General features: G+C 38.4%; 1 protein-coding gene across 9 annotated transcripts in view; it reads left to right on the top strand.

Moving 5' to 3' along the window:
- Positions 1-18,232, top strand: part of Slco1a3 (solute carrier organic anion transporter family member 1A3) — a 43,519-nt gene that overhangs the window by 23,532 nt on the left and 1,755 nt on the right. For 5 of the 9 annotated variants that reach the window (XM_039108405.2, XM_039108403.2, XM_063286729.1 and 2 more), the window contains 6 exons: positions 4,346-4,510; positions 5,278-5,473; positions 6,831-6,996; positions 9,097-9,269; positions 12,603-12,667; positions 13,751-13,868. In XM_039108405.2, the coding sequence (XP_038964333.1) occupies positions 4,346-4,510; positions 5,278-5,473; positions 6,831-6,996; positions 9,097-9,269; positions 12,603-12,667; positions 13,751-13,868 (883 nt within the window). The remainder of the gene's footprint in view (positions 1-4,345; positions 4,511-5,277; positions 5,474-6,830; positions 6,997-9,096; positions 9,270-12,602; positions 12,668-13,750; positions 13,869-18,232) is intronic. The other 4 variants (XM_039108409.2, XM_039108406.2, XM_063286730.1 and 1 more) reach the window with 1 other exon arrangement.

Genomic DNA, 18,232 nt, shown 5'->3' with positions numbered 1-18,232 from the left:
TGCTCTTTCTATCTCTGTGAAGTTGGAATTTTGATGGGAATTGCATTAAATCTGTAGAGTGCATTTGGTAAGATAGCCATTTTTACTGTGTTTAGTCTGCTGATTCATGAGTGTGGAAGATCTTTCCATCTTCTAAGGTCTTCTTCGATTTATTTCTTCAGAGGCTTGAAGTTCTTATCATACAGATCTTCCACTTGCTTGGTTAGAGTCATACCAAGGTATTTTATATTACTTGTGACTATTGTGGAGGGTGTTGTGTCACTAATTTCTTTTTCATTCCATTTATCCTTTGTGTAGAGGAAGACTACTAATTTTTTTGAGTTAATTTTATATCCAGTCAATTTGCTGAAATTGTTTGTTAGGTGTAGGAGTTTTCTGGTAGAAATTTTTTTGTGTTGCTTAGGTATACTATCATATCATCTGCCAATAGGGATACCTTGCCTTCTTCCTTTCTAATTTGTATCTCTGTGCCTTCCTACTGTTGTCTAATTGCTTGTGCTAGAACTTTGTGAACTATATTGAAGAAATAAGGAGAGAGTGGGCAGCCTGTCTCTTTCCTGATTTAGTGGGACTGTTTTAAGTTTTTCTCCTTTTAATTTGATGAGGCTGTTGGTTTGCTGTACATTGCTTTTATTACATTTAGGTGTATGCCTTGCATTTCTGATCTCTCTAAGACTTTTAACATGAAGGGTTTTTATTTTGTCAAAGGGTTTTTCAGCACCTGATGAGATGATCATGTGATTTTTTTTCTTTGAGTTTGCTCGTATAGTGGATTATGTTGATGGATTTGGGTATATTGAACAATCCTTGCATCCCTGGGATCAAGCCTACTTGATTGTGGTGAATGATGGTTTTGATGTGTTCTTGGATTCAGTTTGCAAGAATTTTATCGAGTATTATTGCATTGATATTCATAAGCAAAATTGGTCTGAAGTTTTCTTTGTATGGTTTAGGTATCAGAGTAACTCTGGCTTCCTAGAGTGAATCAGGATGTATTCCTTCTCTTTCTATTTTGAGGAAAAGTTTGAGGAGTATTGGTATTAACTCCTCTTTGGAGGTCTGGTTGAATACTGTACTAAACCATCTGACCGTTGGCCTTTTTCTGTTGGGAGACTTTTAATGACTGCTTCCATTTCTTTAGGAGTTATGGGGTTGTTTATATAAGTTATCTGATCCTGATTTAGCTTCAATATTTAATATCTCTGTAGAAAATTATCCTTTCATCTAGATTTTCCAGTTTTGTTGAATATGGGCTTTTGAAATAAGACCTGATTTTTTTTTTAATTTTCTCAGCCTTTGTTATTTCTCCTGTTTCATTTCTGCTTTTGTTAATTTGGATATGGTCTCTGTACCCTTTATTTAGTTTGGCAAAGGGTTTAACTATCTTGGTGATTGTTTTTCAAGGAACCAGCTCTTAGTTTTGTTTACTCTTTGTACAATTCTCTTTGTTTTTAATTGGTTGATTTCAGCTCTGAGTTTGACTATTTTCTGCCATTTACTCCTCTTGAGTATGTTTGCTTCTTTTTGTTCTAGAGTTTCAGATGTGCTGTTAAGCTGCTAGTGTGGGATCTTTCCAATATCTTTATGAAGGTACTCAGTGCTATGAATTTTCCTCTTACCACTGCTTTCATTGTGTCCCAAAAGTTTGGGTATGCTATGTCCTCATTTTTATTGAATTCTGCAAAATCTTTAATTTCTTCCATTACCAAGTTATCATTGAGTAGGGAGTTATTCAGTTTTCCACGAGGATATAGGTTTTCTGTTATTTTTGTTGTGAGTGACGTCTAGCCTTAGTGCATGGTGATCTGATAGAATGCATGGGAATTATTTCAATCTCCTTGTAGTTGTTAAGGTTTGTTTTGTGTCTGATTATATGGTTAATTTTGGAGAAGGTACCATGAGGTTCTGAGAAGAAGGTATATTCTCTTGTTTTAGGGTGAAATGTTCTGTAGATATCTGTTAAGTCCATTGATTCGTAACTTGTTAGCTTCACTGTGTTTCTGTTTAGTTTCTGTTTCCATGATATCTCCATTGGTAAGAGTGGGACACTGAAGTCTCCTGCTATTATTGTGTGATGATCAATGTGTGTTTGAAGTTTAGTAACACTTCTTTTACAAATGTGGGTGACCTTTCATTTGAAGTATAGATGTTCAGAGTTGAAATTTCTCTTGGTGGATATTTCCTTTGATGGGTCTGAAGTGTTCTTCCCCATTTCTTTTGATAAGTTTGATGCAATGTCTATTTTATTGGATATTAGAATTTCTACTCCAGTTTGTATCTTAGGACCATTTGCTTGGAAATATTTTTCCAGTCTTTTAGTCTGAAGTAGTGTCCGTTTTTGACACTGATGTGTGTTCCCTGTTTGCAACAAAATTCTGGGTCCTGTTTACATACCCAGGTTGTTAGCTTATGTCTTTTTATTGGGGAATTGATTCCATTGATGTTGACAGATATTAACAATCAATGATGGTTGGTTCCTGTTATTTTTGTTGTTAGTGGTGGTATTATGTTTGTGTGGTTCTCTTCTTTTGGATTGTTGTGAAATGATTAATTTCTTGTTTTTTCTTGGGTGGTGTTTCCCTCCTTGTGTTGGAGTTTTCATTCTATTATCCTCTGTAGGGCTGGATTATTGGACAGATATTGTTTAAATTTGTTTTGGTCATGGTGTAGGATAATGTCACAGGTGAGGCAGATACAAGATAGAAGGAGGCCTGTCATTGGACGAGAAGGAAGGATGGGTGGGAGAAAAGTTTGAAAGAAGAGGAGGAGACTGAAATGGAAAGGAGGAAGAGACAGGAGGGAGAGGAGGAGAAGTAGTGGCAGGACAATATGGCGGGTGACGTTAAGATTCCATGCTGTACCTTTACAGGTTGTTACAAACATTTTTAAGGGATGGATGTGTACATGGCTTTGTATGTTTAGGTGGGCAATTATATCTTACAGTTGCGTCAAAGGTTATTGTGTTGTGTGCTCTTTCATGTGTAGATTTATTATTTTTTATATTTTTACAACAACATCATGGAATATCTTGGTTTCTCCATTTATGTTGATTGATAGATTTGCTGTGTATAGAAACCTGGGCTGGCACTTGTGTTTTCTTCTATGTTTTTGTTGAAGATGTTTCCTGGCATTTTGCATTAGGAATCTCTTCTCTCTTCTATTCTTATTATTCTTACTTTGGTCTTTTCATTGTGTCCTGAATTTCTTGGATGTTTTATCTTAGGAGCTTTTTACACTTTGTATTTTCTTTGACTGTTGTGTAAATATCTTCTATGGTATTGTCCTCTCTCTTCTATCTCCTGTATGCTGCTTGTGATGCTTATATTTGTAACTTCTGTTCTCTTTATGTTTTCCATCTCCAGGGTTGACTCCCTTTGTGATTTCTTTATTGTTTCTATTTCCATTTTTCGATTCGGAGCTATGTTTTTCAATTCCTTCACCAATTTGGTTGTTTCTTCCTGTATTTCTTTAAGGGATGTTTGTCTTTCCTCTTCTACCTGTTTACTATGTTCTACTATATTTTCTAAGGGAGTTATTCATATCCTCCTTAAGGTCCTCTATCATCTTCATGAGATGGGATTTTAGGTCAGAATACTACTTTTCAGATGTGTTAGAATATCTAAGGCTTGCTGTTGCGGAAGAAGAGGATTCTGATGGTGTCTAATGGCATTGGTTTCTGTTGTTTATGCTTTTGCTCTTGCCTCTCTCCATCTGCTTATCTCAGGTGTTAACTGATTTTGATGTCTCTGACTGGATCCTCTTCCTCCTGTGAGCTTGTTTATGATAGACGTCCTTGGGTCAGGGTGTCTTTGCAATCATGGTTATGATGGACCTCCTGGGAGTTGATCTGTCTCTGGATGTGGGTGTTGGGGAGTTAGGGACTGGGACAGCTGATCTGCTCCTGGGCACAGTTGTGGACCTCTGGATTGGAAGATAGATGTTTCTCTAGCAGGGTGGATAGGTCCCACCTCTACTGGGCCCTGTGGGTGTCCCAGTTAGGCCAGGTATTGGGACTGGGAGTGTTTCATCTGTGAGCTTGGTCATGATGGACCTCCTGAGAGTCAAGCTGTCTCTGAGTGTGGGAGAGTGTCTGGAGAGATGGCTTTGAACTGTGCCAAGTGGGTTGGCTGGAAGTAAGCTCCTTCTGGTTTTTATATAGCCAGTTTTGTCACTAACTTCCAGAAGTGACTTAAGCAATGTTATAGAATTTTAACTCCAAAGGGGTGAAGATTTATCAAATGCATTTGTCTTGCAGCACAGAATCTGTGAGATTTTTTTTAGGGAACACTGGACACAAAATGTAAGGCCCAGTTAGCTTGATGGGCTCTATACATTCTCATTTCAGATTTCTTTCCGTTCCTGAAGAGCCTGTCCTGCAACCCGATTTACATGCTGTTCACCCTTATAAGTGTGCTCCAGGTCAATGCATTTAACATTTACTTTAGCTTCCTGCCTAAGTACCTTGAAAACCAATATGGAAAATCCACTGCAGAGGTCATCTTCCTCATGGGTACATACTTTCATTATTTCCTTCATAGCACTTCCTCCTCCCATGATAGCTTGGTCAACCCTATAACCAAGGGCATGGTAAACAGTAAAATAGTGTTACTAGGCAATTACAATGAAATGCAATCTCTTAGGATATTTTTGTAAAATTCTTCTTTCCAGGCTCCAGGGAAATCAAGAAAGTGGCCACTCCCACCATTTTCCTCCCCCCAAAAAACCAAACCCGTTTTGATTTCTCTCCAATCAAATTGGAAAATCATCATAGTTATTGCAATCTTGGGAGAAGCTCATATCATTCAATTTTAAGACACAAATATATTAATTCAAAGACGAATACAGAGCTAAGTCACTGAGAATCTGTACCTTACTTCCACATTTTACATCTGGGCTTTGATTCTTGCTCTACACATTCCTTCCAATTCAGTTCCATGAAAAGATTAGACTCAGTACAACTTTCAAAGCCACCTGAAACTAAACCAATTTCCCAATAAACAGAGTGGAAAGAAATATGTGAAATATTTAATATCATAAGTGAAGCTCATAAGGTGCTTATAACTTGCTGCAAATGATTAAATAAATGTTAACTGTCTTTTAAAATTGATGTTATGGGGCATTTGAGAACACCTTTGTATGTGACATTTGAGTGAGTGGGGATTAGAACTGCTGTATACTAGAATTGAACTAAATAGTTTCTTAAGTAACATGTCTTAGAAAAATTATAACGTTTATTTTTCTGCTGTCTTTATAAATACGATTTCCTTGCATTTATAGGTGTTTATAACTTACCTGCAATATGCATTGGATATTTAATTGCTGGCTTCATGATGAAGAAATTCAAGATCACTGTCAAGACAGCTGCATTCCTCGCATTCTGCCTATCCTTGTCTGAATATAGTTTTGGTTTCTGTAACTTCCTAATTACCTGTGATAATGTCCCAGTTGCTGGTTTGACTAACTCTTATGAAAGGTATGTTGTTTTCTTAATGTTGTTTTCATAACCTTTTCACAATTTCTAGTTAATTTTCTTCCAGTATTCCATATGACCAGATCACTTTATTATGAATTAATGACAGTGATCCATGGCTAGGTTATATTTTTTTCCATCCATCAATCCTATACCACACAACACAATGTGTAAACTTATTAAAAAAGGACTGCAGAATGCGTATGAGTCACTTTTTGATTCCACGTACTGTAATGGTTGTCATGGTAATATCTTAGTCAGCTTTATATTGCAATAAAAGAAAGTAACCTGGAGCTTTTAGCTTAAATTATCCAGGTATTTTATGCTCCCATAGTGAGAGAGCTTTAAAAGTTGACTATACAAGCCAACAAGCCTTCACAGGTTTTTACAGTAGGCTTAAATCTATAATAATCGAATCTAATATATGGTAAGTCAATTAATTCATCTATTTTATATGCCACTGGTATAGTTATATCTCATATACTCTGTGATCTTAGATTTTGTATTTTAAGGGATTTCTGGTCAAATTCTGTATTAGTATAGGGAATTTGTAACTCAGTTTAGGGCTTAGTTACATAATTAATCAATCAGTTTAAATCAAATCAAGCATATACTCATAGCTTTTTTTCCCTCAAAGGTCTGAGGAGATAACTCAGTAAGAAAGTGTTTGCTGAGCAGACAGGAGGTTTTGAGTTCAGATGTCCAGAATCCATGGAAAGTGTAACATTGTTGGGTATCTGTAACTCCATTCTTAATACTGGGAATTGACCAGCATAGTCAGGAAACCCTGAAAGTTAATGGGCCTGCTATTCGGGCCTTGCAGCAGTAAAAAACAGGACTGTGTCTCAAACAAGGTAGAAAACTATTACTAATGTCTACATGCATGCTGTTGTGCACATGTGTGCATGTGTGCACAAACACACACACATACACATACATGACAGATAGAGAGACAGAGACAGAGACAGAGAAAGAGAGACATACAGAGACATCGACATAGACACAGAGAGACATTAAAAGTAATATTTCTTTCAAAATTCTTAAGAGTTATAAGATTTAAATAATTTCGGACATAAAATTCTAAGAAATTATATATGTCATCTGATTTGAATCATGTGACCACTGGAACAGATAATTGTGAAAAAGCATAGTATAGAGATGACATCTTGATATTTGTATGATTTCTTTTTTCTGTTCTGAGAGAGATCTCATGCTTCTCTCTTTCTCTCTCTCTCTCTCTCTCTCTCTCTCTCTCTCTCTCTCTCTCTCTATGTGTGTGTGTCCACATGCTGAGATGAGAAGAAAATAAAATGCTTGTGTGGGCTTTCAGCATCTGTAACACTATTTCAAATTATTTCAGAGATCAGAAACCTCTATACTTGGAAAATAATGTTCTTGCTGACTGCAACACAAGGTGCAGCTGCTTGACGAAAACATGGGATCCAGTGTGTGGAGACAATGGCCTAGCATACATGTCAGCCTGCCTCGCAGGCTGCGAGAAGTCTGTTGGAACTGGAACCAACATGGTAAACATCATTTCAGTGTGTGGGATGATAGTGTGTGTACTGCATTAACATGGGCTGTGTGACCTATGCCTACATTTTAAAAAGAAAAAAGTAGTCCTTTCTTAAAATAGATTAGTATGTTTAATATATTAATAATAGATTAATATTTTAAAAAACAACACAATTTACTCAGTGTATGCATACTTGACTTTACAACTCCTAGATGTTATATGTAAAACCTTGACAGAGTTTGAGCATTGTTTTATAATCGCAAAGCTGTAGAGAGCGTTAGTCAAATGAGTTAGAATGCTGTGGTCTGGTGGAGCGATAGCTCAGCTGTAAAGGGCACTCGCGGCTCTTTCAGAGGACATGCTTAGTTCCCGGCACCCACACAAGGCAGCTCCAGACCATCTGACTCTCCTCTGCCTTCCTCAGGCACCTGTTTATATACACATAGATACAGAAGCATACGCATAAGTCAGCATTAAAATTAAAACCTTAAATTACTCTGAATAGAATCTGTTCTTTGTGGTCATAGGGTTTCATGTAGTTGAAGTGGACAGAAGCTTGGTTTTTCATATCACAAGCTTCTTTCTATTATTTATTTATCTATTTGCTTATTTGTTTAATTATTGTGTGTGTTTATGTATGTATGTATATTGTATGTGTATGTATGCATACGTGTATATTTGTAGTGTGTATGTATGTAGTATATATGTATGTATGTAGTGTATATGTGTGTATCTATATATATATGTAGTGTGTGTATGTACGCATGTATGTGTGTATGTATGTAGTTTGTGTGTGTGTGTGTGTATGTGTGTGTGTGTGTGTGTGTGTGTGTGTGTGTGTGTGCAGGTACCTGTGCACATGGAGGCCAGAAGGCAACCTTAGTTGTAGCTTCTCAGGACCATGCTCTTTGTGCTTCTGACAGGTTTTTACTGGCCCGGAATTTACTAGTTCGTTTAGGCTGCCTAGCAAGTGATCCTCAGGGTGTCGCCTGTTCCCCCCCGCTTGCAGATCCAGTGTTGCAAGCACATCCTCTTGCATGCATTTTCCCCACATGTGCTGGGATGAGAACTCAGGTCTTCATGCTTGTACAAGTCATCATTGACTGTCTAATTCCCCAGACCCTCATCATGACAGCTTAGCATCCTATACCGTTACACAGTTTTCTGCCTCGGACTTATGATACTGAGTCTTAATTGGTAATCAAAGTGAAATAAAATTTGATCCTTAATCAGACCTGAAAACAATAAGTATTTGGAAAATATGTGAAATATAAATTCACACTCTTAATCAGACCTGGGAAAATAATTTACTTATTTAAATTTTTGAATATTTATAAAATTATAAAAAAATAAAAAATATATTTAAGTAAACTCTTTTCTTGGGGACATGACTTTATTAGTAAGCAAAAATATATTCCATTAGCATTCTGAGATACATTTTGTTTTAGCAATTAGTATCAAAATCAAACATCAAAATAAAGCATCAAAATAAAACAAAGTCAAATTTATTTATTTTTGTGCAATATTTATTATGTGTAGACTATAAAGTTGGCTGAGTTGGGAAAGGGATTTTCTACCAACTCTTTATACCTGAATTATATCCTGGGACCCACATGATACAAAGGAAGAACTAACACCCATAACTTATTTCCTGAATTCTACATGGAACCCACTTAGATACACGAGTGCACTCACATGCACACACATACACACATACATATACGTATACAAGAAGTGCAGAACAGACAAGCAAACAGATATCAAAAGTAAAATAAAGAGTGCATTTAGAATAATTAACATTTTACAATTTATTTGATGATTTTGAAAAAATGGTACCATTAAAATGTATCTCTTTATGTTTTATGGTAGAATTCTGAGATGCCAAAGAAAAAAGAGAGATGAAAATAAAGAGGACAGGTAGCATCCGTTTTATTTATTTAGTGATTTTTATTCAATGGTGTTTGTGCCCAAACTCAGGTCCTCATTTAACCTAGGTGAGTGCCCTTCCACTGAGTCATGTCATTGACCCAATGCTCTCCAGTTTGATCCAGCTGTCTGTGCAGACAATACTGAAAATTTAAGCCTAATATTGTTGTTCTTTTTTTGACAGGTGTTTCACAATTGCAGCTGCATTCAGTCACCAGGAAACTCGTCCGCAGTCCTGGGGCTGTGTAATAAAGGCCCCGAGTGCACCAACAAGCTGCAGTACCTTTTAATACTATCAGGATTTCTCAGTATCCTCTACTCATTCGCAGCCATACCTGGATACATGGTTTTTCTGAGGTAATAAGTAACTTCATTTAGTTTTCCCTCTTCCTTTCTTAGTTGTGTGTGTGTGTGTGTGTGTGTGTGTGTGTGTGTGTGTGTGTGTGCACATGCGTTCATGTGCTATGTGGGCTCCCGTGTGCCTCTAAGAATACAGGATGTCAGAAAACCGTGTTGGGGAACCTGCTTTCTTCATCTCCTACGTGAGTCAGGGCCTCCGTATTTCTGCTTCTGTGCTCCCTGCGTACTTCAGCCTATACCTGGCTCTCAAGTTCGCAAGAAATTCTGTTTTCGTCCCCTATTTCACTGTGGGAATGAATGCTGGGAGTATAGTTGGATGCCTTCCTTCTTTCTCTCTCGGACCCTGGAGGCCTGCCTCCTCCTCGCCCAGTGATTGTCTTCTTGTCATCTTTATTATTCAATTAATTAGGGGAGAATTCTGCAACAAAGCAGGGCAGATAGGACAAGATGTTCAGGTGCTTTACGATAGGTGCCGCCATGTTGACAGGCGTTCCCTCCACCTGAATTAGAGGCAGTTTCACAAGTCAGCCCTTTGTACCCAGGAGGACATTAGCAAAGGAAACCCCTTTCTCTTGGGGTAGTCATACAAGTGGCAATTCTACACAAATAGACTGGAGAAGCAAGGGTTTTTTAGGTAGACCTTCACAGTCTTTATCCAAATTATTGGATATAACTGTTGTCCTGTGGAAAACCCGTGTGGGCAGGATTGCTTTGGCAAGAATTTAAGAGACACCTGATGTTTTGTTTTTTGTTTGTTTGTTTTGCAAAATGAATCCCGACAACTCAAGTCATTGCAGAAATAGGTATATCCTTTCCCTCTGAGGTCAGTTAAGATAGCCCAGTTAGGGTAACAGGCTTTCAACAGAGTCACGGTAAGTCCCTGCTACAATTGTTGGGGGACCTGCATGGAGACCAAGTTGGACATCTACTACATATGGGGTTGTGCCTAGGTTTAGCCTTTTTATGCCCTTTGTTTGGTGGTCCCGTCAATGGGAGCTCCCCAGGGGTCCAGGTTAGTTGATTCTGTAGGTCTTCTTGTAGAGTCCCTCTCCGCTCCCAGTCCTTCAATCCTTCCTCCAACTCGCAGCCCTGCCTTTGCATGGGTGAGCTTCAGGGGTGGAAAACTGTGGCAGCCACGCTATCAGCCTCTGTAGCCCTACTCACACTTCAGGGGCCGTGCCTCCTGTCTGAGCGGGATGCCACAGCAGCTCACACTTCAGGGGCCGTGCCTCCTGTCTGAGCGGGATGCCACAGCAGCTTGTGGCATGGGAAAACCTTACGCACCCTGCCTACCACCTGGAACTTTTTTTGTATAGTGCCCGAATTTAGTGTCCTAAGCTTGGATTTCTAATTACCACATTGGATGCCAAATAAAATATTGCTGGACTGCCTGCAATTAAATAATGGCACCGAGCCTTCTTTTTTTTTTTTTTTTTTTTTTTTTTTTTTTTTTTTTAGCGTAGCTTAGGTCTTTAGCTGCAGAAACTACCCAACCGGTTCATCTAACTTAATCTTATTATCCTAGGCCATGGCCATGCACGTGGGTAGTTCTTTACCTCATTCTCAGTTCCGATACTTGGCACAATCTCCAGGTCCCACCAACAAATCGCCACTTCTCTGATTCTTCTCCCTCAGCCCAGAGGTCCCACCTCCCCTTTCCTGCTTAGCTATTGGCAGATAGCTATTTACTACAGCCAATCAGAGAGTGCCCTAGGCAGGTGAGGAAGGATGGAGATACACCTTCACACCATGTACCTCAACCTACTTACCTATTCATATTCAATTGCATGACGCTGTATCGGAGATGTGGTATATGCCTTGTTTCCGTCCATACATTCACAGAATATAAAGGTACCAAGTACTGCTAGTTGTTAAGATTTATTCTTGCAAATGAGGGATATTCGGCTGTGACAACTGTAACCTCGTTACCTGCCAGGCAGATTCAACTGATGTGGTTAAGTGGGGCCTCGTTTCTCCCTCACCGCTCCAGGTGCCTTAGTTTCAAAGCTGCATGTTCAGTTGATGAAAAATTTTCCTTAAAGAGAATGGTTACAGATGAAGGGCAAATGTGCAGCTGAACCCTCCCATTTGAGCCTCCACGCATGTGCTCACGCGATGCTCTCATGTTTACTGCACACCTATTCCCATCTCCATCCTTTACTCACATTTCCAATTATCTTAGTTCCTGAGAGTTGGCTGTTCCACTAGGTGTAAGGAAAACACATGTGTGTAGTGCATGATTATTTGGAACATTTTGTGTGTACCTGAGTTTGTATGTGCACGTTTGTGTGTGTGTGTGTGTGTGTGTGTGTGTGTGTGTGTGTGTGCGCGCGCGTGCCCTATGGCATGCATGTTGAAATACAAGGACAGCTCATAGGAAGTGGTTCTGTTTCCACCATATGGGCTCTAGGTATTGAAATCAGTTTCAACCTTGATGGCTGGCAACTTTGCCAACTCATAGACCCACTGTATGATTTCTTGGTATAATGAGGTTAAGGTCTATTCAAGATATTTTTCTTGTGTTTCTTTTCTCTTTCTTGCTGCATTTGAAGATTGCAATGTAAATGATGGGTAATTCAGTATCACTGTCAGCACACTATCATTATTCTTCTAGCCTGTTGTGTTTTCTTTAACTCTTCTAATCACTTCTAAAATGAAATCCCAACAGTTGCTTATATTATGGTTTTCTTACACAATGGAGTATTCTGTGAGAATACATCACATTTTTAAAAGGATTCCTGTATTTCTAAAAATATCTCTAGTTATTGTCCTGACTTGCTTGTAGGCTTTTTGTATGTAATTATCAAAATCTCTATGGTTGATAATTCCACATAACCCAGTAGTTTTCTTAATGTCATGGTTTACACAATGGATTCTTTCCCTGTTTATCTGTGGAACTGCATTTATAATATCCCAAAGTTTTATATGACATGTAATAGCTTTTTTTTAACCATCATGACAAAATGCTTGTAAACAACTTGAGGGAAGATTTAATTGGTTTGTGGTTTCAAAGGTGTAGGTCCTTTATAGTGGGTATGGCATAGTGGTTACCAAGGAAACCAGAAAACTATTCATCTAGATTAGCAGACAATCTCTAACTGTTAAAGGGCTCAGTCGTTCTTTAGATGTGTGGAGGTCAGGGGACAGCTTTCAGAAGTCTTTACTCCCCTCTTCCATGGGGACTTGACAGAGTTAACTAGGTATCATTCTGACTTCAGGGTGAAAAGTTTAACCATCAGAACCATAAACTACCACTGTCATTAGAAGGATGCTGTGACAGATATGGATCGGCAGGATAAACTTTTATACGTGTGTGTGTGTCTGTTTCAGGTGTATCAAGTCTGAAGAGAAGTCACTTGGGATTGGAATACATGCATTTTGCATAAGAGTATTTGGTATGAAGACTTTCCCAACATATCCGATTAAGTGCTTAGTAAACAAATTATTTATCTCTGTAATAAGAAGACAGCAAATAACTAGTCACCCCAAAACAGAACTCTCACCATCAATGGAATAAGGGTTTATTCTGGAAGTGACCATAACATGGGAACACAAATTCACATCGTTTAAACATCATGTTACAATATGAGGACAGTTCCATGATATTTATACTTAGAGAATGAAAGAATCCATGAACAAGGTTCTACCCCAATATATTTGCGGAAATGTAGGGTAGGATGGTTACAGCAAAGCAAATAGTTTTGTGCTGTAGGCTCAGATGCTATCTGATGGCATTCTTAGTGTTTGACTGGGTCGAAGTCGAAGCTAGCGAGCTCTTAAGTCAAGATATCACTGAAGGCTTCATGTGATAGTCATATGGATTTAAGGTCAGACACAGGGATGGGGCAATGACTAATCAATACAAAGGTAAATATAACTTGTTTCTGGATCAGCAATATCCCCAAATCAGGAAGTTTCATGCCCTTGTAGTATCATTAACATGGGTGTGCTCTGCCCACTTTACCTGAACTTCAGTTTACAAGGCCTTGTGTTTGGAACTGGCTACTTATAATTAGTCTGAGAATGAAGCAGCTGCAGAGATGAAAAGTGCTTCCCCTTGTCTTTAAAGACCTTAGCTAGACTTAGTTATACCTTTCATCTTTTGGAAGGTTTAAGAATAAATGAGAAGGAAATTGTTTTATTTGGGGGTGTAGAGAAAACCAATACATTTTAAAAAAAATATATGAGAATCACGATTATGAACTCAAGGAATGGTGTTTTTAGGATCTTTCCTAAAAACATACAGCTTTCACTTGTGATTTAGAAACTTTACATTAACAGATAATTCCAAAGGTCAGCTTAGAGCCTTTGATTCATAATTTGTTATATTGATTTTAAAAAGACAGGGAAGTGGAAGTACTTCCAAATATAATTGTGTATCTCTCCTTTTGCTTTTGTCCTACCAGTGGGATGGTTTTTGTTGTTGTTTTAATTATTGTTGTTGATTTGATTTTGTTTTTTCTTTCTCTTCATTGTAGCTGGCATTCCAGCACCTATTTACTTTGGAGCTTTGATAGACAGAACCTGTTTACACTGGGGAACTCAGAAATGTGGTGCGCCAGGGGCGTGCAGGATGTATGATATAAATAGCTTCAGGTAAATATAACTTTGAGACTTGCTTTTCTAGCATAAAATTCTTATATAACATTCCCCTTTCATATAAAACATTGTCTTGAGTGATATGATTACATATGGTTTCATTTTCAGAATGCTATATGGTATAACTTCCTTATTTATATATGTTAATATGTCCTCATTATTTCTAAAGTGCTTGATACTTACACTCCTGAGTGGCTTTCCTAAAAACCCTTCAAAATATTTTAGAGAGCAAGCAGGTATCGGCATAGTGGCCTTGGAGTAGCAGAGGAGAGCTGCATCTTGAGCTGAACTATCATGGCTGAAGACTAAAGATAAACAAGACAGCGAGACTCAGAGACTTAGCACAAGGGTTCTGTAGGGGAGAACAAAATCTCTCACTTCTTACCACCCTTCTGCAGAAGCCTCCCTTTGGCAGAGGTGGTGATGACAGAGTCCCGTCATATTCGGGTAGCATGGATTCTGGCATTGTAGCTCGAGGAAGGTTCACAGCCCTCTCATGCTTGCAGTCTGCCTTAATGAGAACCTCGAATCTGTATAGTACCATGCAGTTTAACAAAATGTGTCAGATACTATAGCCAAGGGCTATCTTGAAAAGGGACCTGGTATTTACATTTCACTGTTGGTCACATCTCTGGGAAACCCAGAGTTGGCCTCACTGGACTAACTGGTTAACAGCCTCATTAAAACAAGTTGGCTTCATAAAGTGATTATGCTACAAGCCTGCTGAGGGGGATGATATGATAACTGGAGCCATTACCTTCAAGAACCGGGAGACCAGGAAGCTTACCTTCTGAGATCAGGGTGCATCCAGTTGCGTGTAGTTTTATGCTGCTGCTTGGACTAAAAGCAGTTACTTATATGGTTCCCACCATTCTCAGTGTTAGGCAAGCAGCTGTCACTGAAGCCCTAGTCAAAGATCTGTGGGTTCCCTGCTGCCTTACCTCCAGGGGTCAGGCCAGGTTTATCTTAAACCAGGCTGTTACCTTGCTTGCCCTCTAACCCAGGGAGAAATCTTGTTTGCTACAGACTACACAGTAGCAAAAACTCCTTGTTCCTTAAACTTTTTCAGCCAAAAGTAATTTTGCCCCTCTCTAGATATGACCTACTTCTCTGTTTCTGGGTGAGCATTATACTAGAAAATTCTGGGAGAGAAAAGTACTAGCTATTGCCTTATCTTGTGTGTTTATGACTAGGGGTGGTTGAGACTCCATTCCCTGCCTGCTATACTCACAATAACTGTGAAAGGACAGGACTACTTTTGTCTTTGTATCTATATGTGTCAAAGTTCTAGTGGCCTTGACATCCACAGGATGGTGGACTTTATTCCAGAATTGTGAGCAAAGTAACTCTTCTTCCTTACCTTGATTTTGTCAATCTCTTATAACAGTGGCAGGAAAATAAACTAAGATATCTGTTACTCTATTATCCATTTAGAAAAAAGCTTCACTCATATGTCTACATTGTTGTATCTGAAGGTTTAAGCATCTGCAGTTATATACTATGCCTATTCTTCCCTTCTGTAGAAGTAGCTGTGGTCATTTTCTCTATTCCTTTTGTTTGTTTGTTTGTTTGTTTGTTTTGTATTTTGAAACAGGGCTTCTCTCTGTACAACCCAGGCTGTCCTGGAACTCATTTTATAAACCACGCTGACCTTCAACTCACAGAGATATGTCTACCTCTGGCTCTGCCTCTGCCTCCTGAGTATTGGGATTCAGGGTGCAGACCACAAAACCCTGGGTTCATTTTCCCTATTCTTACGTGCTGAGGGCCAGCCCTGGTGGGTCTTCTTTCTTCTTGGTTCCTTTTGAGGCAGCAGAGGGAAACAAGAAATAGCAGGGGTAAGGTGTGATCTTAGGAGATATTTAGAGTTGCTGCATAATAATAAAACGTTTATCTATCTTACATCTAAGTAACTTTGCTGCAGTAGCTGACCTGCCTGACTGAGTTCCTCTGAGACTAGAAGCTGCAGTCTCTGGCATTAGAACCTTAGCAGGGGATTAAGTAATGGATCAATTGCTAGAGCATTTTCCTTCTTTTCCAGATGTCTCTTGCTTGTCAGGTTAGGGGAAAGTTTGGAGCAATAAACTTCTATTAATAAACTAGAAGAGTCACACTAGCAGAAGAAAAAAACTTTTATACAAGCAAACATGGATTACACTCATATAAATTTATATACAGATTCATGCATACATATTCTTAAATCTCTATTCAAACCAGTTGAGACCAGCTTTTACACGATCTCACAATTATATACTTACACACACACACACACACACACACACACACACACACACACACATCCATACTTACATATGTATATGGAGTAAAAGACCAAGCACCAGCGTAGAAAGAACTCACTCATTCTGGAGGGAAAATGAGCTCCAGTCTTTATTGCATAGTGAAAGAAGAAGCTTCTACCTTTTTAATGCCAAATGAATTAAAAGCAAGTCTGTAAGAAGGAAGTTTTGTTCTCTTTAGTAAGACTGAGCCTGCCTTGCTATTAAGAAAAGACCTGTTCTGTCCCATGGTAAGGAGAAGCCTACATGCTGCTTCTGCTCTCTCTGCAGCTTCCTTTTCCCTTTCCTTCCTCTTTATTCTGAATATTCATCTCTTAGTCTTTTAAGTTGCCTTATAGTTTCTAAGTTATTCCACTCTGCATTTTCCTTCTAGTCTTGCTCTCTCCTCCTGCTCTGATGTAACTGTCTTAGGGTTTTACTGCTGCAAACAGACACTATGACCAAGGCAGCTCTTATAAGGATAACATTTAATTGTGGCTGGCTTACAGGTTAAGAGGTTCAGTCCATTATCATCAAGGCAGGAACATGGCAGCATCCACGCGGTAATAGTGCAGGAGGAGCTGATAGTTCTACATCTTCATCTGTAGGCTGCTAGCAGAATATTGGCTTTCAGACCACATCCACAGTGACACACCTACTCCAATAGTGCCACTCCCTGGGCTGAGCATATACAAATCATCACGGTAACAATGCTCCTACTCACAATGCCTTCTTTTCCAAGTTATTCTTGAGTTCACTTTTATTTAAAAATTTCTCTTCAGTTCTGTCTCCATTCTTTTTCTTCAGCACTTAAATGTCTTGTGACTATAGGAACACATGGTAAAAAGTTAAGCACAAGGTTACACATAAATTCAAATCACAAATTGAACATGGAGTTTACAACAGAGAATGTTTACATGCATATCCATGAGGAATAATTATCTGACTAAACATTCACCACCTGTCACCAACTCTGCAGGTTCATGGAAAGTTAAAAACCATAATACTTGTGACAAAGGTATTAGTGAAGCTTTATTTAGATAAACCCAGTGAATATTTTATCTTCTGTTCTTGTAACTATAGTAAATCATTAGTTCCTTTTTTATGACCTTTTGGTTAATGTTTTATAACCTCTTGGAATATGCTTTCTAAGGTGCAGATGCCTGCTTGCTGTCTCAATATTAATTAACTCCCGGCACTTGAAAATTGACAGAGTTCTTAATGCAGTTTTGACATCAGAAAGAACATTAATAGCAAACCTATTATAAAAGAACATAATAATTACTAATATAATTTTAGGAATTCTTATAGGATCATCATTACAGATTCAGAAATCGGCTATTTGTTTATATAGCATCACTACAAGACAGCACATCTTCATAGTTCTACAGAGATCTGCTCAAAAGTGTAGGCTAGTACCTAGGGATTGTTATATATGTTTAATAATAAAAGGAAAACCATACTAATAGCAGGGATCGTGCCTAAAATGAAATTTCCTGGGCCTTGCTTGGGGGAGCAAATTCATAGTAGATTTTAACCCAAGGTGAACCCATCTCAGGAGGTTCACCTGCTAAGTTTTAATTTCTCCTTCAAGGTTCCTGACACTTATGTAGTTCAGAATTTCTTGCCAAAGTCATGGTGTCACCCATTGGAGTCTGGGTCTTGTCACCTCAATTACTGTAATCAAAATAATATCCCATGAACATGTTCCTAGGCTAACATAATCTACACAGGCCTTCACTGAAATTTCCTTCCTCAGGAAGTTCTATATGGTATGAAGTTGACAAAATGATCCGTCACACCAGATTTTATATGTATATATAGTATAAATATATGGAGAACATGAAATACCACTTTCATAGTTATTTTAAAATGTACATATATCAAGAATACCTATTTCCTAAACATATAAAGTCCAGAAACTTTAAGGGACTGTTTTATCAAATTTATAAACAACAAATGTTTACAACAGTATACAAGTTATTGTAAGAAATACTGAAAGGGAAAGTTACCTAACTCATTTCAGTAAGCTTTTACAGTCTTCATGCTTACCTGGACAAAACAACAAGAGTCTGGGGCTAAGGA

The sequence above is a fragment of the Rattus norvegicus genome, chromosome 4 (genome assembly GCF_036323735.1).
Source record: "Rattus norvegicus strain BN/NHsdMcwi chromosome 4, GRCr8, whole genome shotgun sequence".
Taxonomy (NCBI): Eukaryota; Metazoa; Chordata; class Mammalia; order Rodentia; family Muridae; genus Rattus; species Rattus norvegicus.
The sequence above is the reverse complement of the archived record's forward strand: the minus strand, read 5'-3'. Positions and strand labels throughout refer to the sequence as shown.